This window comes from Toxorhynchites rutilus, chromosome 3, assembly GCF_029784135.1.
Source record: "Toxorhynchites rutilus septentrionalis strain SRP chromosome 3, ASM2978413v1, whole genome shotgun sequence".
NCBI lineage: Eukaryota > Metazoa > Arthropoda > Insecta > Diptera > Culicidae > Toxorhynchites > Toxorhynchites rutilus.
The window spans coordinates 131,756,558-131,782,396 of NC_073746.1; the positions used below are offsets into that span (position 1 = coordinate 131,756,558).

Consider the following 25,839-nt stretch of genomic DNA (forward strand, 5'->3'; position numbering starts at 1 on the left):
ATGCACATGGTCAGAGCACATATTAAAAAAATACCTTCCAACCATACTTGCTGTTAGTCGCGCACTGTGGGACGGTTGAACCTACCAATATATCTCCTCTCATAAGTTTGAGAAAAAAGAAAGCATCCACACATCGAGCATAATGAGCTGCAAAGCGTTTCTCTTGTATTTCATTTTGGATGCGCAAAAAAATGCGTAGCACATGTACGATGAACAATGCGAAAACAACGGTGTTTATTCGCAACCTGCCACGAACGAACCATCAGGAACAAGCAATTTTAGTGCTATGGAGCCGCTATGTTACGGTAGCACTTACATATTATGATATATATGATATATGTATATTTTATATGTAGAAAAGCTTTCCATCTGAAAATGCATTACCATTTGTTTCACGCGGCAGATAGTAATGCAATGCTATATTAAATCACTTTTATATTCTATATCGTCCACAAAAATTTGGAAATGTGGAAGCAGAATGTTAGAGAACATCAGCCAAGGACCGGATATGTTCCACTAGGAAAAAGCGCCATACTCATACTGCATTATCTGTCATGAGGTTTAAATTAAACCTCATACGCGAAAAAAACAGCTTTCAAAATATGAGTTATCAAAAAACCTGTGAATCAATTTGAGCACGTGCAATATCAACTGCAACATTACCTGCGCTCTCAAAAATTTTTCGCTTCGTCGTCTCGTCTCTATTAATAATGTGATATCCATCTCCATCATAAGAGAGAACATGGCTGACACTTGACTCTTGAAACACATATTTGATTTAAGAACAAGCAAACAATTTACTCCTTGGCGTTATGAAAATACATAAAATCATGTGCCAAAAGTCGACCGTTCCGAGAGCCACCAGCTGTCCGATTAGAACACATCGATTACACCAAAACTAATGTCTTCCTGCCATGAACCACACCGCAGCTCGGATAACATCTGCTAATCATCACCATCGATTGGTTGCGAGTAAGTAAGCTGTTAGCAAACTTATAATACAATAATTTCATGAAATATCGTTTACGAGCTGCCGTCATTATTAGCTTCATGTGGGACATTTTACATTCAGATAACATAAGCATGAAAATATGTTCCGCTTATAATCATTTACAAACAGAGCAAACATTATCGTAGAAAGAAAAAAGTCGATCGGTCGCGGCACACGACAGACTGGCAGGGAAGTGGTTCACATCTTATGATGCAACGATATTAAAAATTCGGACCGCTTTTGATGCAATTTTTACCTTTCGCATGATCATTATTCCTGCATATTCTGATATATTGTTTCGGAACGGAAACATGAAGAATTAGAACCACATGCGTCAATCGCCGAACGACGGTCGACGGTCGTGGTGCTTCTGATAATGTCAAGGCATGGAAGTAGTATGCGGAACGTCGCAATGGAGTTGCAATTATCGACCGATAGCATATTTTCTGCCGGGTTTATCATCATTACAGGAGGTGCACAATCGTCATTAGTGAAGGTGCCCGAAGAGAATGATCTCATTTTGTCAATGATCACTTTGGGACCACCGAACAGGAGTTTCCACGGCGGTCTCATCGAGGTGTTGCCTAATTAATACACGGACATGCTCAACTTTTTGTTATGTACAATTACTTCTCCTAAAAAATCAAAATTGGAGTCAGTTTCGTTTGTTTCATAGGTAGAAAAAACTTAAAATTATTTAATATTTAATTTGGATATAATAGATATTAAACTGCTCACAGTGAATGTATATCGGTTTAAAAAAAACATCTGCATCAGATGATTCATCGATAATCTCATGAAACATCGTTTATGAGCTGCCATCATTTACTTCAAAATCTCAGGATGAACGAAAACTCTGAAGTTATGGTTAGAATTGTGTTTCCATAGGATACTATATACGAATTAAATCGCTGTGGATGTGATTTCAAACAAGGAATTTCAAATCAAAATCAGGTTACTCAGCTCTACATTCTGGTTTTAAGAGTAATGATAATGATCGTGATCTATGATTCAGAGGGTTTAATATTACCATGATTATACCTTAACCCATTAACGAACCAGACATTCGAAATTAACAAAGGATTTGTTCGATTTTTCGAGCAACCGGCCGTTGATGAGTCAATCGAACGGATAAATCCTTACCTGTGAAATGTCTTTGATGCTGAGCGTAGTCCCAGGTCGGGAGCAAAGGTAAGCCAACAGCACATCCTTCCAGTAGGATCGATACGATATCAGCCCTAAATCGGACAACGGTTTCTCTGGAGAGCCAATTTTGCCCTCAACTCGTGTTAACAAGTAACCTGCAAAGGAAAATGACAACAAAATCAAGTGAGTTATTTGCACATTTACACATGCTAGTCTTCATCTGGAGCATTCTTGGGAAATTGTGTGCATCTACATTCTGTTTATTTCTGATGAAATAAAATGCTGATTCATTCAAACTTATTATTTCTCATCCAAAATGATAAACTTATGCCGACGAGTAATCCAATCATGGAAACCTTTTTTAATAAACGTATTTTTGACTTCCGTTTTCGCCATGAAGTCTCTTTGATGTCGTCTTTCAACTGCAAACAGATGATTTGAGGTCATTTAGTTTTTGGCCAGGAAATTGTTCAAGCGCCTTGTGAAATAGGGATTTATGGCGATGTAAAATCCTAATTTTCTTTACAAAAATATGGTCTTTCCACTTTCTACACGGACTCTACATGAGATTCTATTTGTAAAAAAATATTCTCACTAATTTGTTTGCCCTTTACACGTTACTAACAGAGAAGAAAATTCTTTTTCTATGGGAATACCTTACAAAGTCACTCTCGTGAACAAAACATCACTCAATGATAAACCTACTGTATTTCATGTTGCGCCTTATTCACGCTGGCTCAATATAGGGGAACTTTGGGTAAGACGCACCGTGTCGATAAAACGCACCACCATGAAAAATCATGGGAAACGCAGTAATCGGCAGGATTTTTCTGTGCTTATAGTTTGCTTTTTCCATTATGAATACAATTAAATGTATTGTAGCACCATAAACCACCTCTATCTTCATAAAATAATAATATATTAAAAACTGCATGATTTCATGCAACTTTGACCGCTTCTGTCATAAGACTTTTGAAGCATTCAAAAACTTATTTAAATTTTGCAAACTCCAATACATTCTCAAATGTTACCAGAGCTATCAATTGAGTTTGAATAAAAAAATGTAAAAAATCATTTCTTATACCAAAATGCAATTTTATAATCCATCTCATAATGGGGCATATCGCTCCAGTATGGAAATTTATAAAGAGAGTTAGTCAATTCCAGTGTTACCAATTCACTCAGATATTTTCTGCAATTGTTTTATACCCAAATAGTTTCTGAAAAGCATAAAACCGTTTTCAGACATCTTTTCTTGTATTATGTGATAAGTACCAGAACGAACAAAATTATTTCAATGTTTCTGACTACTAAAATTCATCCATGATTAAGAATAATGCAAACCTTAGAATCATAATAAAAACTCATAAATACAAACGCCAAAAGTCTGGTAGCACATTTGTGAACAGCGGTACGTAGTTATATATTTATGAACAGCGGCACATATTGATACGCTTGTAAACAAAAATATTGGATTCAAAATTCTTTAGCGTTTTCGGCGTTTGATAACAAAAATGCCTCGAAAATCCGAGATCATATGATGATTCTAATTGGTAGAAACGTAACGGGAGCGGAGGGTATAAGCAGCGAATCAAGAGTTATTTAAAATAAATGCTCCGATTTTGTTTGACATTTTGACTCTTTGTTGTGGTGCGTTTTGGACACGCATATGGGCATCTTATCTCGCTTTTTTGAGAACGGTGTAATATGAATGCGCTTAGAATTCTCATTATTTCTGTTGGTTTGCCTATTCGTAATCGTGATTGCTCATTTCGTTACAAAGAAAGCAAACGTGGCTACGTTGTGGATGTGAAGAAACGTTGAAATATGTAGTAAAAATACATGTTTCATCCTTTTTTGCTTAACAGGGGCGTCTTGCCCGGACTTCCCCTATAGCTGCTCTCTTTTTATGTTCAACAGCGAAAATATCTCTTCTTCTTACACGCTTCTTTCGACTCACGTTCACTCAAATTCAAATGAAGGGCCGTTGTTGTACTCGAAGCGTACTCACTGGTACAAATGAAAATGGCGAGGCGAAAGGTTTTGTAGTACGCCACCATAAGTAATCAGGTGCAGGCACTGTTGATGTAGTGCTAAGCGTGTCTGCTATACTCCCCTATGCCTCTTTTAATGACACTTTTTTGGCAGTCCGGGACAGATCATCTGGTGAAATGAAACGAATGAAACCTTCAATTGAATAGCTGCGAGCGTCCCGTCACATGCGGAATGAAACACGATGATCGAAGAATATAGCCAATTCGAGCTGTTTCAATCTTCAATTGAAGCTTCTGCTTTCCAAATAGAAAGGAAACATCAGCATAAATGATGGAAACAGATGAATAGATGTTTCAGTATGCGTAGAGAATATACCGATTCCACTTCACTCCGGTAGACTAAAATAAATAAATTGAAAATGACTGTGGCTGAAGTGGAACGAGCAAGTTAAAATCTTTCTCATATGTCAGTTTCGAAAATGACAATCACTAAATAGATTAAATATTCTCAGTGTTTATCTCGTGTAATCTGAAAACATTCATGAAAAAGAATATACTTTTTCAATCTTCGAAATGTTAATTATCATCTTCGAGATAATCCCCTTCGGCCGGCATGCACATTAATCCGAGAGCATTCTGGAATTTAATTTTTGGTACAGTCATTAGCGCCTTCAGCGATTTTTGCTCTATTGCCTCCATATTCTCAAACGGGCTTATCGCAGTGGTTATTCAAAGTAGTGGAATAGCAAAAAAAAACAAATGGGGAAATAAGGGAAATAAGCAATTGTTCATGAGCTCATGAAACTCACAAATAAACAAACGATGACGATGTATGATCGTCATGAAAAATCATGAAGCTTTCTTTCCCAAATTCTCACGCAAAATGCTTTAAACTGATGTAAACTAAATTCTGATCGCCAGATTATGATTTCAACTATTTGAATATTACCTATTTTCTTCCTTCAGTTTCCGATAACGATAGCTTCGTGGAACGAATATCGTCAATGAAAGCCCTATGATCCCTTTTGAATCGTTCATACCACTGGTTCACTTGTGTTTCTTCGATGGAGTGTCGTTTTTGTTGTTTTTCTGAATTATTTTCTTTTTGTCAGAACTCTCAACTTCGAACGAAAATTACAAGCTTTCCAAATAAATAACCTTCACGAAGTCAACTGATAAAAAATAGTAGTTGAGCTGAAATTTGGAAAGAATGTCATTAACAGTGCTACTAATGTAACCCATATACAAAAAGCAAACTTATAAACTCGTGAAGTCCAACTTGAAAAAAAAAATTATTTTCATTATTCCATATCCAGTATTGTTTCTTTAATGTTTCTATATTGATGATTAATAACTTAATAACATTATTGGTAGTGTTTACTACAACATTGAATACAAAATGTTTCTAATCACATTACAGGAAAACCTGTTTTTGTGCGGTTGCTTTTTGTGCGATTAGTTTGTGTGATTCAAGACCCGATGTCATAATCAAATCGCACAAAAAGAGTCGCACAAACGAGGAATCACGCGGAAAGGGACCGCACAAAAACAGGTTTGTCTGTACCTGCATTTCATAGAATGGCTTTGTGCTTTTTCGACAATAAAAAACGCTTTTCCTTCAGGAGCACCCAATATTCCAATGTATGGATGACTTGTTGGTTATTGTATGAACTTTTTATATAATTTTTTTTTGAGAATTTAAAATAAAAATGAGAAAAAATATTTTAATTTTTTTAATATTTTTAGCGTAGTTTAAAAAAAAAATTATCGGTATTTTTTTTGAATAAAAATTTGGATACTTTCCTACATTTAATCTTCTGATTAAAATTTTTTTTAGATCCTATAATTTTTGAGTTGGATATTTTTCTAAAAAAGTCGGTATGAAAAAAAAAATAACTCAAACACTATAAGGCCAACAGAATTTTGGTCGGAGAATGATGTGTAAGAAATTGTTGATGTTATCATTCAAATATATCATACAGATTTGAAAAAAAAAATATACTGAAAAAATAAAATATGTTTTCCTCAAAAATGTATTTTTTTAAATTCGAATATATGAATTACTCATAAAATAATCAATCAACAAACATATCAATCCCTAGAATTTACAACCAAGAATGTTACGGATGAAACATTAATTTTTAAGGAGTAAAAAACCCGCGTAAGAAAAAACAGCGTCAATTCCAAAATTCTCGTAAAAAAACCGCCGTAATTTGAAAATCCGCGTAAAAAACCACGCTAATTCGAAAATCCTCTAAAAAAACTCGTAAAAACCGTGTAAAGAAACAAAACAAACTCAAAAAACTTTTTAAGGTCAATCAATAGACTTTTTCGACTGGCTATGTGTACTTAGTCCACTCTGTATGCACAATTTGAAATCATATCATTTATTCAGTACGCAGTCGACGTGGATTTTAAACTGTAGAATTTCCTACATAAAAGCTATACAAATGAACAAACCGGTTTCATGGTTTGAAACAGTATTTTACTTACCAACTCTCAATAAACGATTAGTATACGTAGTATTAGTATACAATTCGTGATTTTCTAAAAAAATATGTTTCAACGACAAACGGGTTGGCGTGATTTTGAAAAAGAGTACTTGCAGTTAATGAAAGACCATGGTTGGATTTGAAATCGATCAGGAAAAGTTTAGTGGTTATATTTTTGTACTCTCTGACTTATGTCTCTGATTTGGTACACTCTGTCTGAACAAGATATAATAATATATTTGATCAACTTTTAAATAACTATGAATTGCCTGAAAAGCATTGTTTCAATATGAGTTACTTTTACGTGTTTATTGAAGAACGAAAGAGAGAATCTTTTGATGTAGAGAAATCCAATATTTCATTTGAAATTCCTTCCATTTTCTGGTTGGCAAAAAAACATGGGTTCTCCCTAGTGGCTGTGATCGTATGCACTTGGTTCACTCTGACTCGTCGGGTTTTGCTGATAAGTCAAAATTAATTTATGCCATAAAAATGGTTGTTTGCAACATAAGTATGATCTGATAAGAGTAGAATGTAAATTAATAAATTGTTTGGCACTATTAACTATTTTTTTTTCTTATTTTGTTACTTAGTCCGGTCTGACACCAACCATATACAAAGTGAATTCACCTATCTTGAGCATTCGTCAATGTTGTATACCAAGGTTAGAATCGAAGCACATGTTTACTGATATGTGTGAGAAGTAAAGTTCGGAAAAATATTGCTGCATAATTATAACGCCATACTCACACTTCTACACTTACCTACCAGACTGAACTCTGTACGCCCTTTTTTTTTTTGTTAACATTTCGTCCTGTAACTTTATGTTATTAAAAAATAAACAATGTTTCGTAAAAAACGTGGAAATCAACTATTTGGCGAGTAGGGTAGAGCGAAGCTAGTTGGTCATAGTGGTAATTTGGTCAGTGACGATGTCTTGGAATCTGAGCCCCAAAAAAATAGCGATCTATGGATGAAAAATAGCGAATTACTGATGCAATAAAATAAGCAGATGTGAAAAACATTTTATTAAGAAGGTTAAAAAATACGAACATGATGCCGATTTTTCCAAAAATCATTCACTGTTTGCGTATTATAAAATTGGTTCTGAAAATGGTTAATAATCATGAATACCTAGTTCTACCGCACCTGTCAAATTGACGGATTTCTTATTAGCGCGCATATTGTATTTTTTACTTAGTTTATGTTAATGAAAGAATGCGATTAGTCAAAAACAACATTTAATATTCATAGCACTTCATATGTTTTTAATTAAACAAATAAACAAAAAGGTTCATATTTACATTTATAGGTCTATGACTATGAGACAAATATCTTACAAGAACATGTTATTCTGGATGTACACTTGCCACAAACGTATTTGTTGCGTGTATTGCAAGTATACATGGCTCTGTTTTTGTTGCATAATTGTATTTGACAAGATTTAGAGGTCTTTTAGTTAAGTTTTCTGTAGTACAATCCATTGCTTTGTTTGGTTGTTTTTTGGAGGAAGCTTGTTTTCTGCAGCACTTATGTTCATTGGAAAATTGTTCTGCCAATTGAAACAAGAATTGTTTTCTGGTTATGTTCTCATCACAAGTCTCTTTGTATAAATTCCACGAATTGATTGCTGCCAAGTCCAAAATATAGTAGAACACTTGTAATGGTCATCTACGAGACCCTGCTTTTACGCTATATTTGCGTGCCATCTGGCCAACTACATCTACTCCGAACTTGGTTTTATTGTAAAACGATACAATTTCAGGTATTTCTATTTCTACAATCTAAATTTCGTAACTACTCCAAACTCTAATCATATCGGACAACTATTGTGTTTAAACTGTACGAAATTGCATGTATAATTGAATGCAAATACTTCAAGCCAGTGCACAATGATCCAGGAGATGCATTTAAGTGGAAATTAGCAATTAGAGCTCGGGCGTTATTCTCTAGACAAAAACTGTCTTCAACAAAGTTGTTACATATTATAGAGCGCTCATTTTATGTTATCAAAAATAGGGTGACCAAAATATATTTTTGGGAAGAAATATCAGTAACTTTAGGTGAGGTTGAGATATCGACAAGTTCTGTATCGAAATATGTTTGTATTAGTAAGCTCTAAAAATTTTCCGAAGTAGAATTTGAAATAAAAAAGTTAGAACAAAAAACACTGTTTTTTTTCATGCTGACCCTAACGCAACTTAAAAAAGGCGCTATGTCGGTTATTTCAAGATATAGAAAAAAAAACTTTTTTCTACAAAGATATCTCAAATAATTGGGGCTACAATATTGTCGAACTATGTTTACCTCTATCTACAAAGATAAGAAAGTTATATTTTTTATTTCATCGACAATTTTGGTCACCCTATTTTTGAAAATGAAAAAAATATAAAAATGATCTCTCTATCATATGTAACAACTTTGTTTAAGATAGTTTTTGTCTAGAGAATAACGCTCGAACTCTAATAGCTAATTTCCACATAAAAGCATCTCCTGGATCATTGTGCACTGGCTTGAAGAGTTTTTCGGAAGTAAATCAGATTGGTTTTCTTGTCCTGCATCATCAAGTTTTTTGAAGATATCTGCATGGTAAATAAAACGCTTACACCAACCTTCTTGACCTAAATTTAAGGGAATCGTTTTTTACTTGATCTTTTACAAAGTTTCGTACTTATTTACTGGAAAACACAGGTCAGCACATTGTCATTTAACGACCAGCGCTGAGAACAAGCCTCATAACCGGAATTATTATATTATAGTTTATTTCACTGTCCCTTGAATAAACGAGTGTTTCCCGGAGTAATTGTCCTGCAATAGCCAAGGATATCGATGAGTCACACAATGAATACTTTCAGCGAGCACGTTCTCTAACATTCCTAAAAATTCGGATATTTTTCCAAGTACAACTGGAATTCCCTTTTACAAAGCCTAGTCTCCAGTATTGATATAAATATTCACAAATTTTATGTATTGAAGAAACTATAGCTAATTTTATTGTAAAAAATCACAATTCACAATAGTGATTTTGTTAAATTCTCAATCAATCTTTCAATTCTCAAACACATATGAAAAACACTCGTAGATATCATCCGTACAAGAATTGGCATAATATGTATTTCCAAAAGAATGGTTGATTTTGTCAATCTGAAATGCACAATTCGTTTCCGTTTCTTCCGTCATTGCATGGAACTGCAAAATCGTTACACATTTTCATCGAAATTACCACCCCAAGGTGGTAGACTCCAACGACTCGGGGTCGTTAAACGGAACGCTCCCGATCGCAATCTGGGCCTTCCAATTTCGAAGTGCAATGTGCGATCGAACTGCCAAGGAATGGCCATCCTAATGAAAATAACATGTTCATTACTCATTACGCCGACATTCGGACCAGTCGGTGGGCCACATTGCCAAAATAAATTAAATTACATTAATTTTCACATTTGCAAATTCGTCTTAATGAACTTTACGCTCAATATTTTTGCTCCATCCGCCTCGGTGAAGCCTTCGCCTGCGCCCTAATTGGACAGTCAAACGGCGTTGCAATATTTGGGCGGCTCCAGGAAATGTGTGTGTATACATACACGAACCAATTCGTCAAACCGTGCCCGAGGCGATCGTGACCAAGCCAAGTCGTTCCTTCTAAATTTGGGCGCCAGCGGGTGTTCTTGTTGGCGTAGCTCATTGCCGCGGTTAAAGCTACACACATAAATTGTGACATTGAAAGGCATATTCAAAGGGGTAGACAGCGGCGGTTTGGCGACACTTCCAGAGGAACCGTTTTGTAAGTTGCGTTTTTTTTTTCGAGGGAGAGGAAGTTCCCTTTTCGAGTGGTCGAAACTTTCCACGGAAGGCACGCGCAAGTGTCCGTTGAGAGTTATAACATTGTATTCATGTGCGAGTGGGAAACAATTTACTCAAGACGGAACAAGACGAAATGTTGCCATGCCAAGAATGTAAATTTTATGCAAATTTTATGGTTCTTTCAATAGCTGATTAAAATCAGACTAATTAATCACTCAATCCTATCTTGTAGGGTAATTTTGGTAAAATGTTCCGTAGGGTACAATTAAACAAATGTGTCCGTCTTTGCAGAAAGGATCTAATTTAAGGACACACAAATGTTTTCAACAGAATAATATTTAAAAACGTTCGACTGAGGATGTTGCGTTAAATTTTCATTTAAAATAATAACTTTTAATTGTCAGGCAGAACAAAAAATACAAGAAAAATATTCGATATTCAATTACTCATTGAGTTATTTTGCGTATACCACATCGCACCCTCACCCTCATCGCACTGTTCACCGGGAATTACTTTCAATCATCGACATTCACCTTCCTGTCATTGAACTTATAATAGACGGCAATGAGCGAAGGCATTACATCAACAAATATAGTAGAGTTCGACCTCCACGTAAATAATTCCATGCTAGTATACCACTTCAACTACATACGGCTGGAACATTCACCCGTTACAAAAACATAATAATATAGTGTAACGATTGGAAAATACCCTCGCGAGCGCTTCCGCTTTGTCTCGTAGTGTTAGTTAACACCCTCCAGCCCCAACACATCTTGGCGGCTCAGAATGGTGGTGTGATACTGGCGGGAAAATTTCATAGTACTATTCTGCGGTACTTCAGCTCAACCGAAAAGTTCCGGGTGAATCGAAAGTTTTTTGAACTTTCCCGATGGTTACGGTTGCGTTTCCCCCTCAGGCGCTGTGTGTGAGTGGTAATGACCACATATTCGACAGAGGACAGAGTACATACATACGGTGGGATAGTTTACGGTGACCCCCGGGACGAACCGGCTCGAAATGTTTGGTTGGGTGAGGTTGGGATTTTATCGCACGAAGCGATACGCGGTTGAATTGTGTGAGTATTTCGACACGGTATATTTATGTGTGCACACCGGAAGCGACTCTCACCGCGCGCACAGAACCTATCCCACACAGATTTTGGGCTGGGATGCACAAATTACCGCCAGGATGGACAGTGTTGCGAGACCAAGTTTACATGAATGGATTCTCCGTTTAAAGTCGATCACTATATTGTGTAATTAATATAAAAATGTTGTGTAAATATGTAGCAACAAATGTTACAAATACAAAGAAAAACAACCAGAATGGAAACCGAGTCCAAAAAATATTTTCTGGTGATAACAAGTATTGAATATGTACAAGAGCAGTATGACGAACATTTGTGCTGATCCAGAAATATAACGGCTAATATTCAATCATATATTATCGAATTTCATATAATTCATGCAATAGTATTCTAACAATATTCTAATGATTTACAGTAGTTTTATAAGATACTAGCTGACCCGGCAAACTTCGTCCCGCCCAAAATTGGTGTTTTGTTATCAATACCTTCAAACATTCACGTTTTCTTACTATGAACAAGCTCATGGGTACAATCGCAGAACTGTTCATTGATTAATATTCTAATCGACCCCGTTGAATTTAACTTTTACTATAAAATTCCTAGTATTTTTAACAAAACTCATCATTATAATATCAGATTATTTTCAGACACAATTCTCGTTCATTTTTCAACCACTTGCAAATAACATGTTTCTCCGTTACATGGAATAAATGTTTTATACAGAAAATATGATAGAATAAAGACAGCCCTAAATGGCCTTCCTCGAGTTCTGCTCCTATCAACACATCCGGCAATCCTTTTTTTTTTTGTATAGATAGAAGAAGATATAGGAGTGCATTTCATCACATTAAAATCCAATTCCAGTTTCGAACGAAGATGAATTTCGCTAGCTCGAGTAATGCAGAAATTTGTGTTTCATTTGTATGGCAGCCCCCTTAGAGAGGGGGTGGAGTGTCTTACCACCATAGAATTATTTATTGCACCCTAAAATCTCCATATGCCAAATTTCGTTTCATTTGCTTAATAAATTCTCGAGTAATGTAGAAATTTGTGTTTAATTTGTATGGCAGTCCCCCCTTAGAGAGGGGGGAGAGGTCTCAAACTATCACGAAAACCTTCCCCGGCCCCAAAAACCTCTACACACCAATTTTCATGTTGATAGGTTCAGCAGTTTCCGAGTCCATAAGAATCAGACAGACAGACAGACAGACAGACAGACAGAAATCCATTTTTATATGTACAGATTTTTACGGATTCACATGTTTTAAAGGATTATAAAGTGCACCTTCTATCGGTATCAACGCGCCCCTAATTTCATCCAACATTTAATCAATCACCAGATGATTATTTAGTACGTATTCAGACCTTTTCTGGATTATAACCCTTACAAATTATTGTAAACATCATGCTTGCACACAATTTGTATTAGATTTAATATCTAAATCATGTAATTAATACATCTCGATGACCTCAATTCTAATTATGGTTTGTCCGATGTTGGTTTGGCCACATGATTACCTTCATTCAAAAATGGTGATTTTTAGAACTGGACAAACTATGATCATTTTTCGGACAAACCAAAATTTATTTGATGTGCTACACAGTTTGATTACCTAACGCATAAACAGTTTAAATTAACTAAAATTGGCATTCCCGTTTTCCCATACATTTGTTCTGAACCCTTGTTGATTACCTACCCGAACCGTCCATAAGGAGCAATTTATACATCGGTGAAGGACAATATTTAAATACCAATCACACGTAAATCGCTCGCTCGAAATGTTTTTCCAGGGTCACAGCCACAAAAGGAACCTCTTCAAGTGCAGAATGTGATGAGTTATATTAGCTTTAGTAAACAGAACATTGTAAGTCGTTATTCACCTATGACCACTTTGCCCTCAAACATCAAAGTAATTTCTACGCTAATTAATCGCTGAGATTTAACAAAATATGTGTTCACCTCTCCTAGAATATGTGAACAGTTGTCTAAACTGACAAATCGTCTAATATATCAGATTGAATAAACTAAATTCCACGAAAAAATCCTTAGATACATTGCGCACAGAACCACGGCCGAATGGCTATCGTGAGAGCAATTTCTGTTTTTATTTATATTCTGACATGTGACAGTACTACGAAAGTACATGATGACTCAAAAGTTATTAAATTCTTCAAGCATGAGATGACTATCAATACGGTGTCAATAGTCAATAGTTATACTATCAAACAAGCAGGTGACCCCTTTGCCCCCCATGACCAATTTACCCCCACTACCCGTAATACGATTTAAGCTCCGTCTGTTTCATATTTCTATTCAAAAATCAAAAGCATTTAGTTTTGTTTCTCAGTATGAAGGCCTTAACACGTTGACTGCCACGTCAGTCACCGGTGACTGACACCGAAGTTTCACTCAGGCTGTGTCAGTCACCGGTGTCTAACAGTATAACATATGATAATAAAGGTAACTAATAAAAGCATATAAGCTTAAAAGCATTCCTTTTCGAACAAAAATATCTTCCACTACGACAAGAAACGTTGGATCCCATAAAAGGCAATCGTGATATCCATCTGCAATTTGATCGAAGCCGATTCTTGATTTTGGCGCCAGATCTAGAAAACAATCTTTCGCCTGTAATTGATGTCAACATCAGGTTCAGTGATCCTATGCGCAACCGGTTATAGTTCATCCCCTCAGTAGCTGCCGCTAGTTCTGTCTCTGTCAGCATTTGTACAAAAGTAAATGGTAGAAGAAGCGACTCAAATGCTGACATTATGTTTAAAAAAATGATAAATGGCCTTTGGTGAGATGAAAAATCGATGTATACTAAAAAACAAATCTACAAAAAGATCGAAAAAATCGAAAGCAAAAAAAAACAGTTTTCTCGAATACAAAAGATTGATCCAAAAAATCGGAAGTCGAAATGTCACTTCAGTCATGATCGTTATAGGTGATTGGCAGTATTCTAGTCAAGGCGGTATAATAAGGTGGAACGTTATGTCAGAACTGCTGTTCAGCCATTACTTGAGTTCGAATTGACAGCGGCCAAACGAACGGCTAGAGTTTTCCGAGAAAGAGGATAACAAATGGCATGCAATGAGGAGTGCATGCCGCTATGTGTTTGCTGCGCATAAATGTTGGTTTTGTTTACGCTGTTGGCATCATTGTAGTGTTTCGGTGACTGCTGCAAGTTATTGTCTGCATTGCTGTTCTACGGGACGTGAGGGTTGTTGCCGTTGCTGCTGGGATTGGAAACTCAGCGATTGTGGGAGCTTTGCTAGTGGGTATATAAAAGAGGTGGCTCTTAATAACCGGTCATCTCTGCAACAAGAAGCTTAAACAAGAAGCCTATAATATTATCTTATTGTGAATTTTGTCATATTGTTTGTCCATATTGTAACATTTTTCGAAAAGATAATAGGGTTTTTATGCCTTTTTGAGAAAGAACATTGGCATTGTTCTACTCAAAGAGGCTTTTCCCTATTCATAAACACGGCTCATTGTTACTTAATGTTGCTGAGCCATTTGAAAATAAATTTAGTACAAAAAAAAATCTATTAGATGGGCAAAAAACTAAGAAACTTGTCCACCAAAAAACTTTGCGCAAAAAGCGTCGAATTCACCATCTTGCCTCCACGTGGAGCGTTGGCGAATATGGTTTGATCACCTAAAAATCAACAAAATGTAATAACAATTATTTATTTATCCTTGGTTGGAACAGTGGAAACGTCAGTTCCATCAACATTGTAAATGTCACACGAAGGAAAACGATACTGAGCTCGTATATCTCCCAAAGTTCGAAAAAATGAGTTGCAATTTTCTTTATTGAATGCCATTAATCGAGCCGCTGAGGTATTTTCTGGCTTTCTCAAAGATAGCTTATGAGCCTTCATAAACATTTCAACCCATGTCCGTCCAGCGCGTGTTCATTTGAAAGGATGCTCTATGCCATTTTTAACCGCAAACGAATAGGCAATTCTTCCAAGCTGGACCTTTGTAAGAACAAACGCACGCTGGTCAACAGCGACCACAATATCATACAGCTATTTTAGTTGATCGTCGCTGAATGTGGCTTTAAAGCGGCCTTTATTGGACGACGTATTCTGAAATTAATACAGATTTAATATTTTTTGCTTAAAGCAAACGCAAATGCTGAATTGAAAATCTAACCTCCATGTCTGGATATTTTCGTCGATAGCGTCTCAAAGTTAATTCTGGCACACCGAACTGTTTTGAAGCACCCAGAACAGACGAACCTTCTTCTATAGCTTTCATAACATAAGTTCTAACCATCAGGAATAAAAAACCAAAAATTAACATAATGTTGAAGTTCGCCAAACTTGCCCCCAAGCGACTTTTTCATTACCAAAATTTAGCTGAAAAAAATTCATGATTGAAGCTCGCCGGAAACAAACCGATTATTTACAATAGAGTACCTTTATCATGTATAAAATTATTTTGTAGTTTTAACTTTTCTCATGGATGATGATGATGGATGATGAAATTTGAAAAAACGGAAAAAATAACAAAATCACGATTTTCACATTTTTATTCTTCACTTTTGTTGTGATAACATTTACGGGTACAAAGTTTGGCCTTGTTATGATGCATCTTCAGTGAAAAATAAGAAAATAAGGGGGCGCTACCTTCATTACAATGGGTCAAATTGCCGATTCGTCATCTTGCCTCCCTCGCCAACTTACCTCCCTCTGGAAATCGATTCACGGTCGAAACAAGATCGATTCATCCATACAACTGCTCTGCTCTGCAAGACACATCTGTTGTTCTGCTGGCTGCTGTTCTATAAATAACTCAACAATGATCATATCAACTGTCTCCGCTGTCCAGTGGTCCAACTGGATAATGGAAGAACAGAAAGAATACTCTTACGCCTAAATGGCTACTGTGTAAATGTACCATATGCAATGGTATAGAAGGAATACTGGCGAATGGCAACTGTGTGTAATGTGCTATAATTATAGATATGATAACCATGTGACATGTACACGATTAAAATTCGGCTCTGTTACAGCTAAAATACTAATGAGCCTAAAATAAATAAATGGGATAAAAAAACGCAGATGAGCCGAAAACCGCCGACAGATCAATTTTTACCATTTTTCTTCCACCTGTCATACAACCGAAGGATCAGAACATCACACAGATGATTAAGACGCGCTGCAGGACTCTTATGATGCAGGAAATTATTAATAAACAAAACTAAGACAGCTTCGGAGACGGAGCAAACATTGTGCTTCCATACTGGTTGTGATTTGTTATGAACTTGAATTTATTTTTTATAAATAAAACAAAAATCATCTGAGATAAGCTGAATTCAAAAAAATATGTTTCCTTTTTAGAAATCGTTGCATTTCTCAAAAATACGCCAAAAAAACCTATAAATGTATAGAAAAGACTGACCACTCTGGTATTTGAAAAATATTTATTTTCGGTGGTTCTTAATTAAATTAAATCCTCTTAAATTTGAAAAATCAATAAATTTTCTGCTTCGATTTGACGTAACATCGATAAAATGTAACGAAAAAAAATTTATAGCAAAAAATCTCGACATCAGAATGAGAATCGATTGGTGTTCAGATAAGCTAACTCAAAATCCTGGCAGCACGTTTTACAATTGATAAAGAAAATATATTATCATGGTCTATACATTCTACTCTTCGAAGGATATTAGATGACCGGACCAACAATAGTTTGAAAAACCTGCAATTTGTAGCGCCTTCATGCACATACCAACGGAACTCACGTTGGTTCATCGGTCTGCAAAATTTGTTGCAGCAGTGCTTGAGTGACTGAGTGTGCACTGAAAAGTCGATTAAATAAATGGAGAAACTCACCTACACCATTGCAGGAATTCCCATAAACACAACGCGCCCATTACAGTTCAACTTGCTGCAATGTGTTGTTTCCCATGTAGCGACGCTTTTCTTTCCTATAGCGCGGAGGCGTAATAGGGGGAAAATCTTTGCACATAAAACCCCTCGTATCCTTGTGCGTGTGTACGTCATTCAACACATAGCCGGCATACGCCAGGGCATCTCGAGCCAGACGTACACAGTATGTTATAAATTGCACCCGAACCAGGGGGGTGTTCCATCGGCTTTCCGGGTAAAGCGTGGCGACGCATTAAGGGCGCCACACCAACGTTGCGCATTATTGGCGTAGGTTCGGGTTTTCCCGGGTAGTGTCTGGCTTTTTCCGCCAATTTGGATCGTTCATCAGCCTCGTTCGTCTACCCGCCGTTTCGCCGTTGGTCGCCGCTGTCGTCTGTCTGTCTCGACTTTTCCCAACCCACCGTCCGCCGGTCTGTCTATCTGTCTCACTATCTGACGGGCTATCTATCTTCCTAGAAGCGTTCCGTACACTCCAACTGCGAGATACCACAATCTTTCGCTCGATGATCTTTTCATACAAAGACCGGAAAATCCATAACAGTAATCATCTCCCCGTTGATGACGATGATGCGGAGACACTGGGCGAAGTGTATTCATATTTTTGATGTCTTTTTTCTGTTTCCTTTCTCCTCGCCATAATGGAACGCCACTTGTCCCACACCCAGCTGTGGAAAGCTGTTGACTCGCTTTGTCTCCGCGAAGGATATATTAAATTAACGGTTGGCGCGAGGCATTAGCGGGGGACCGCACCCGGCGAATCTAGTCTCAGAAGTCTGGTCTTTCCATTGGTACGATTTGTTCAGTTCCTCTCCGATTGCCCAATTAGCAGCGAGCGTGTCGAGACAGATGTCTACGAAAATCATTTGAAATGCGTGGGCAGTGTGAAAACCCATGATGTGATTACTGTTTAGCGGGGTCTTTGTTCCATTTTAGATGGATGCGCGCGGTCTTTCACCACAGCACAAGAAATTGTTACGATCAATTTTATTGATTAATGTAGATAAAATCCTATCGTTATTTTCGGTTGAAATATGAAGAGAATTTTACTTTATCTACAGTGTATTTAAGCCCAGAATATCTCCCCATAAGTCGAAGTTTAACATTGCTTGTCTTCGCATGCTCCCAGTAGGATACCATGATTCACGCTGATTTAAGTGCAACCGTTTATTGTAAGCAAAGCGCGACACTGCACAGTCGGGTTGAACATTAAGAGCGCATTAACCACCAAAGACCCGAGGTAATCCATGACACACACAGTTTTTACGACGGACCGCTTCGGTGCGGCTGAAAAGAATGTTAATTTCAAGATATAAATATATGACTTATGCCCATATTTATATAACACAGGAACATGTAAGGCAAATGCCGCTGCTGCAACAGAGTTCCTGCGCGCATGGAGAATGGAAAGTAAATTACGCTCCAGATACGTGTGGCGCAATAAATCACCACCGACGACTCCTTCGCGGGGGTGACGTCAAGTCTTGAGATGACCCTGTGTCCTGTGTGTGAGCTGTATATTATTGAATTCTGTTGTATGCCGTCATTGCCGTTTCTTTTATGGCTGGGTAGTCAAATCATGTTAGTATTGGCAGATTGTGTCGTATGACTTTTTTATTGTCGAGAAAGTTGAAATTTTCAACATTCACTTTAAAACCAATGTAAGATATGTTGATGATTAACATTCATTTCAGCAACCTTGAAGAAGTTTGATTCCGAATGCATTGCATGTCTTGTTGTGAGCTGTATAGGGTTATGACCAGAGATGCCAACAATCTGATTTTTCAGGATTTCCCAGACTTTTTAGCACGCTCCCTGATATCCTGACGAACACTCAATTTACCCTGATTTTTCGGAAATGATCCTGTTTTTTCCTGATTTTTGTACTCTTCACATTATTTGTAATAAATATACTGGTTTCCATGCCAAAGTTTTCTGTCATGATAGTTCTCCGTTTCGCACTTGTATATGTCTTACATTAAGTTAAAGTTTGTACTTAACTTTTTTCATCTCTACCCTCAATTGTTTCGTGGTTTCCCAAAACGGTGCTAGAAAATTTCATGAAACCAGATTGTCTGACGAATTTATGAAATTACATCGAGATTAAGTTTGAGGAACAACATTGCTTTATTGAGGATAATGTGTATTTAAGTTATTTATTGCAGGAATACGTTTCATTTTTGAATACAAAGTCAAATACAAAAAAGATTTTATTTGTAATTTGTTCGTCTGATTCAAAGTAGAACAAACTTCAATGATGGGACTATGGTGAATATATCTATAACCACACTAAATATCATAAAAAATAGGAAAAATTCAACATGTGCTGATATGCTTTCCTCATTTGTTGAGTAAAAATTAATTCCAAAGCATGGATATTGAATTCAGTGAAAATTTGAATATTAATTTCTCTGCAATTGACTGTAGTGATGCTGTAGGTTTGTCGGAAAAAATATAAACGATCAAAAAGGCAGGCGAAACACTAGCATTTCCGCTTATGCGAGGATTAATACCATGCCTGTTAATTCTATGACATATCCTCTCTTCGCTCGAAGGAAGATATAGGGGAAAAACTGTTAAAATGAACACCCTAAGGAATATGTCTATTTACTGCGTCCACATACCGCTACAATCTCCGTTATTCGAAGAATATTATAACGTAACTACTTCTCGTCCAAGATATCAAACACCTATAGTAGGAATTAGAATTATCTCATACGTACAAGAACGTAGTAAGAAACACATATCGCTTCACATATTGAGGTTTGGTTTTGGTTGAGGTGGCATATTTTCCAGGCTCAAAGCCACAAAAGGAACGCCTTGAAAAGTAACATGTGATGTGGTAGATCAGCTTTGGAAAACATAACATTGTTAGTCGTTATCCAGTGGTGGCTCATTATGCCCAAACAACAAAGTAATTTCTATGCGAATTAACCACTGAAACCAAACAAAATTTCTATTTACCTCTCATTGAATATGTGAACAGTTGCCCAAACTGATGATTTGTCGAAGATATCAGGTCGAATAAATTTCACGGGAAATTCCTTAAATACGATGAGCGCAGAATTACATCCGAATGGCTACCGTGAGAGAAACTTCTGTTTTATTTATTACTTTTTACATATTACAGTTTAATGCATAATAGGGTGTCTTAAATAGCTTCAAATGTTCTAAGAATAGGATAATGAAGACGTATCAATTGGTTTTTAGTTTATTTATCGAAGTTTGAGCACTGGTTCATTTTACCAACCCTGTTCATTTTAACCGCAATTTCCTACTCCTACTCTGTTTCTGGTGGGATTTGGAATGGATTTTGTATTATGAGCTACTACCAAGCAACCTGTTTCTCACATGTATGACTCGCAGCAGTTTTCGATGAAGAAGCAAACATCTTTTTGAAGGACAGAATATTTAAGCTGTGCAGAACTATGGATATTAAATTAAATTATAATGCTTTTGAATATTATGTTTTTGTTTTCCCCAAAGTCGACATTAACTTTTCATACAACCCAATAAGAGCTAACCTGATTTATCCTGATTTTTATTTTCATTCTTCCTGATTTTTTTCAAATTCTAGCTGGCAACCCTGGTTATGACTAATTGCATTATTCTATACTATTGCATTATTCTATTCTATACTAATTGCATTATTCTATACAATAAGTACAGTAAGACAAAAACCAAAATATTGAGAATATGAAGGTAATACGAAAGCTACAAGCTTGACGCTGACATATTGTCATGTGAACTTGTGTCAACCTTCAACAATAGCATGAAACATTTTCTTCCGAAGGCAGTATTTCTCTATTCTAAAAACAAATTCATGCTGCTGTAATCTTCGTCGAAAATATTTGATGTCGAATATAATTTGTCAAAAAAATGATGCCAATAGGGTAGCGAATTGTTGTGAAATTTCTCATGAAGCTCGAAAAATCAATACTAAACACTGTAGTGACAAACGAAACAATGAGCCCACTGGAGGAAATTTCAGAAAGCGCTCTAACCGCCAATTTCGATCGTACGTATGTGTACCTAGTGTTCGGCAATTGTAATAACGTTTTATAGAAACAACAGAAGCAAACCTTTTGAATCTAACGCTTCGAAAACTTCAAAATGTCGCAGAAACGCGCGACAAAATAATAAGACCAACTCCACAAGTCACACTTATTCTGCAAACAATTTTTTTTTGTGCAACAGAATGGTACAAAATCTCAATAGCTATTAAAGCTGAGGTATTTCAACGTTAATTTCAGAAATAAATTGTAGAAAGTGAATCAGTTGCGTAATTCAGACAATGACAAATCAAGGGTCATCTCAACAAGAGATTGCAGCAAACATAGGACGATCGAACACTTTCGCTTGCAATGCTCTTCGCAATCAGAAACCACGCGTAGCTACTGAACATCCTGAAGATTTACAGCGAAGGACGGAGGACACCTCAAACGACTTTCTTGTATAGAACCATTCAAATAAACAATTTGCTTCTCCGTTAATTCCAAGGCAGTTTAGAGACGTCTTGTTTGGAAGTAGCTCATTGGTGAATCCCAAAAAGGTTACTATGCTCACACGGAGCACATCCAAGTACGACTAAGATTTACGAATTGACTCCGAAAACGGCAAGAAATTGCGTTATATTCTATGATCAGACGAAACGTAAGTAAACTTCAATGAATGTGACGAGAATCGCTGGATTCGGCGTCTTTTTGATTCTGCTTTCAAGCCACAATGCACAACCAAAACACTCAAACTTGAAGGGTGGAAAAGCATGTTCTAGAGATGTTTCTCCTGATACGGAGTTGTTGTAGAAACTTCCTTTTTTCTCATAAAAATACCAAACATTGATCGCGTATAATCTATCGATACATCTTTTAGTGCCATATATTCGCTTACTTCTCAGTATCTCCCATGTCTTTCCTTCCGTAAAACATTTTTCCGTTCGTGAATTTAAGTCAGCTCTGAATTATTTGATTGAAAAATGTCTATTCACTGCGGAACGTGTATTTTCCGCGATTCCTTCAGTATAGGGATACCATCTGGTTGAAGCTGAAAATCAGAACACCAGTAATAACTATGGCCATAATATGGCTAAACTATTATCATTCTTTTGAGATGTAAATTCATAAAAACACGTTGTATGTGACTTGCACATCAAGAGACCAAAATACTTAAATATACTCATTAACGTTTTTCTAGGACGATCCATGTGGTAAAAATACTCCGGAGGTGATACTGTTTTAAATGAGAACATGAGATTTTTAGGTGGTTTCAGAGTCATCAAATCTTCGAAGATGAAAAATGAAAATCGACTCTCCTCTCAGTAGCTTCGCTTCAACTAGGACTATTTCGGCATTTGTTTTCAACATACTTTGAATGGACTAGAAAATGAATTGACGAACGTTGAGAGTGAGGATAACTGATGAACTGTTTTAGTCAATGGTTATTCTAATTGACGTGACTAATAAATACAACTCTGCCTCTTCTATCAACCTGATTCCAAACCACACACATAATCTTATTTTAACGTCCATTGAAAGTGAAACGAAAACTTGATTTCCGATGTAAGAAAGTAGTTACACCATTAATGAACGGTTTATTGTCTACCTACATTGAACTAAAACCAACGAACTTAGAAAGTTATCAGGTATGCTATAAACATCATTGTATCGACGCGTACAGTACTCGTCGAGATTTACAGTTATCTCGATTTTTTTTTGTAAAAAAATGTTTTTTTGGCACATGGTCGTTTATCCGCCTGAAAAATCGATTTTTGACAAAAAAAAATTTTTGAGATAACTGTAGATCTCGACGTGTCATGCAATTTTAAGACATTTGGCATCAAATTTATTTTTTAAACCCCGATTTCCGCTGATTTTTTAGTTCTCAAAAAACTAAAATTTTAACGTCTGCAGCACTAGTAATTGAAGTTCGAATGAGCTAATATTTTGCATAGGGTATATTATCGTGCAAATCAACATTTCGCAGCAAGTTCCGAATGAAAAATCGAAATAACTATTTTTATTGGTACCCAAAACCATACTTTTCGTTTCGTACTCTGTTGTTTCGTAGTCCCAGAATGTCGAGTCACTTCAATATGCATTGAAGTCAATTTGACGGAGAAAAATGAGATGCGATAGTCGAGTCGTAGAGTGTGATAGCAACTAAACGCCCGAATGACTCTTGAGTTTTGACCAATGTACTGGAAAAAAGGTAATGAAGATGGTAGAGTTTCGAGCGACATAGCATGCGCTGCCATAACTATTCCATAACTCATAGTGACGTCAGTCGTTGTGTTTATCTTTGTGTGAAAATGCTATTTTCTGGAAGTAGTTTATCAATTAAAAACGTAAATTTTATTAGTGTTTCCGCTGAATATAAGGCTAATGTGATAGCGTGCAGTGAACATTTGTGAAATCACGTCGGAAAAAAAACCGATAATAGTGATATTTCCATGTGCCATTTTCACTCCCCCACGTTCATAGAAACAAACGAATTTTCATCATTTTTACGTTATTCAGTGGATGGAAGGCTCTCAGTGTCGGTGTGTATGATGTGAGATAATAATTTAATAAATTGTCTGGCATGCCTGTATGATGTGACCAATTATTTAAAATTTCGCCGAAAATGTTACTGCTATCGAGAACTAAGCATACGACAGATCGCTAGACCTTTTTAACATATAAATAATCGAAATAAGCCACGATACAATTGTTATTTGTTAAAAAATCAACAGTTGAATAATTTCATGAGAATTTTGGCTCAAATTATCATGCAACCGTGAGTACTTTCAACATTGTTTTGTATCTTCCATATAAATTTCATATTGAATGCAAATAATTACGACACGATATTTTGCTTGCCAATACAGATATACTTCGCCTACTGCTCCACCTCTATATGTACCTCATTGAGTTTTGACGGAGAAACTGCCAAAACTCATTTCCAATTCAAAACGATGGCGAATTTCTTCATAGTCTGCTGACTATCCTCAGTTGAATATGACTTTGCCGAGCCCTGTGCAAGAGTTCCTTCTGCAGCCTAAATGTTCTGAGCGATGTGATTTTTACATCACAAAATTCAACATGGATTTGGAGTGGATTCCAATTGAATATTATTCCAATGTTTCGGTGTTTATATATGCTTTGGTTAATAAGATTTACCCTCTAAGACCCAAATGTTTTATTTGTCTGAAAAAATCATTCCACTTTTATCTCGAATTTCCGACTTTCAACATAAAATAGCAGAAAGCTGCCAATATTCTAAAAACGTTCTTGTGGGGGTGAACATTGAAAATAATGTCTGAATAATTTGAAAAGAAAATCCGTGAAGCCCGTCTAAAGGCGGGGTTGGGTTGTAGAGGGTTAATTATGGATTCCTAACTTCTGTTTCAACAGAATGACAAAATGCACACACCCCATTTAAATCACATATGCAGCACTGAGTCTCATGTTCATTACGACTATCTATGAGACAAATGTATTTCCGGCGCGATTCGTCGATACACTTCCGTTTAGACATTTAAAAATTCTAGTTTCATAGAATATATCATTTCCTTCATTGTATCAGTTATTAGGGAATGCCAAAATCGATTAATGGAAATATCCCGAAAATCAATCAGCAAATGACTGAGAGCAATTTTCGCGATGCAGCAGATTTTCCATTTTTATAAATTATATGTTCCCGAAAGACGTAATCCTACGTCAAAAAGTTTTTACTCATATAATAGTACAAAAAAAAGTTAAATGAACGATCAGGTTTTCGATTATGAGTATTTTCCACTCACATTGAAACATCGAATCATCAGTTTCGTTCCTTTCTGCTGTGGTTTCATTTGAACTAGGAAGCAAACGCTTTCACTTGAATATTGAAACTGCCCGAATGCATTATCATTGGAATGAGCTATATGTCAGTTTCAGTTTCAAACGTAAAATGACGATCGTTGTTCTCAATTGAAAATTCATTCGATTTCGTTCTTTGAAAAAAAAAGGCGGAATTAAAAGAGGCACAAATGAATTATTGAGCGTGGAGAGGGAGAAGCATTATTTTTAGCGTGCATGAGTTCGTAGCAAATTGAAAGGTGATAGACCCGTTAGTGAATGAGGATGTGTCAATTCAAGCGAAATTTTAAGGCCCTGATTATCATTCGTCAACAAAATTGAATTTCTTATAAAAAATCAGGACAAATGCTAGAATATGAAAAATAAATCAGTACAACTCAAAAGCATCTCCAAATCAGGACAGATGGTATCCCTACTTCAGAAGGTTAGCTGAGTGATGCTAGAATATCTACAGGTAAGGTAGTAGAACAAACTTCAACCAGTGGAGCGGGCGGAAAACGTTATTGCAAACTCCTAGTCTTGAAAAATACTGTTTTGGTAGGAAAGGCTTGGTAAATTACACAAATGGAACACGTTTTCACGTAAT

The 25,839-nt window shown here is 36.3% G+C and overlaps 1 protein-coding gene across 1 annotated transcript in view; it reads right to left on the reverse strand.

Moving 5' to 3' along the window:
• LOC129777755 (histone acetyltransferase KAT7) overlaps nucleotides 1-25,839 on the reverse strand; it is a 224,144-nt gene that overhangs the window by 41,230 nt on the left and 157,075 nt on the right. Inside the window, exon 7 of the mRNA XM_055784217.1 lies at nucleotides 2,135-2,292. Coding sequence (XP_055640192.1) covers nucleotides 2,135-2,292 — 158 coding nt within the window. The remainder of the gene's footprint in view (nucleotides 1-2,134; nucleotides 2,293-25,839) is intronic.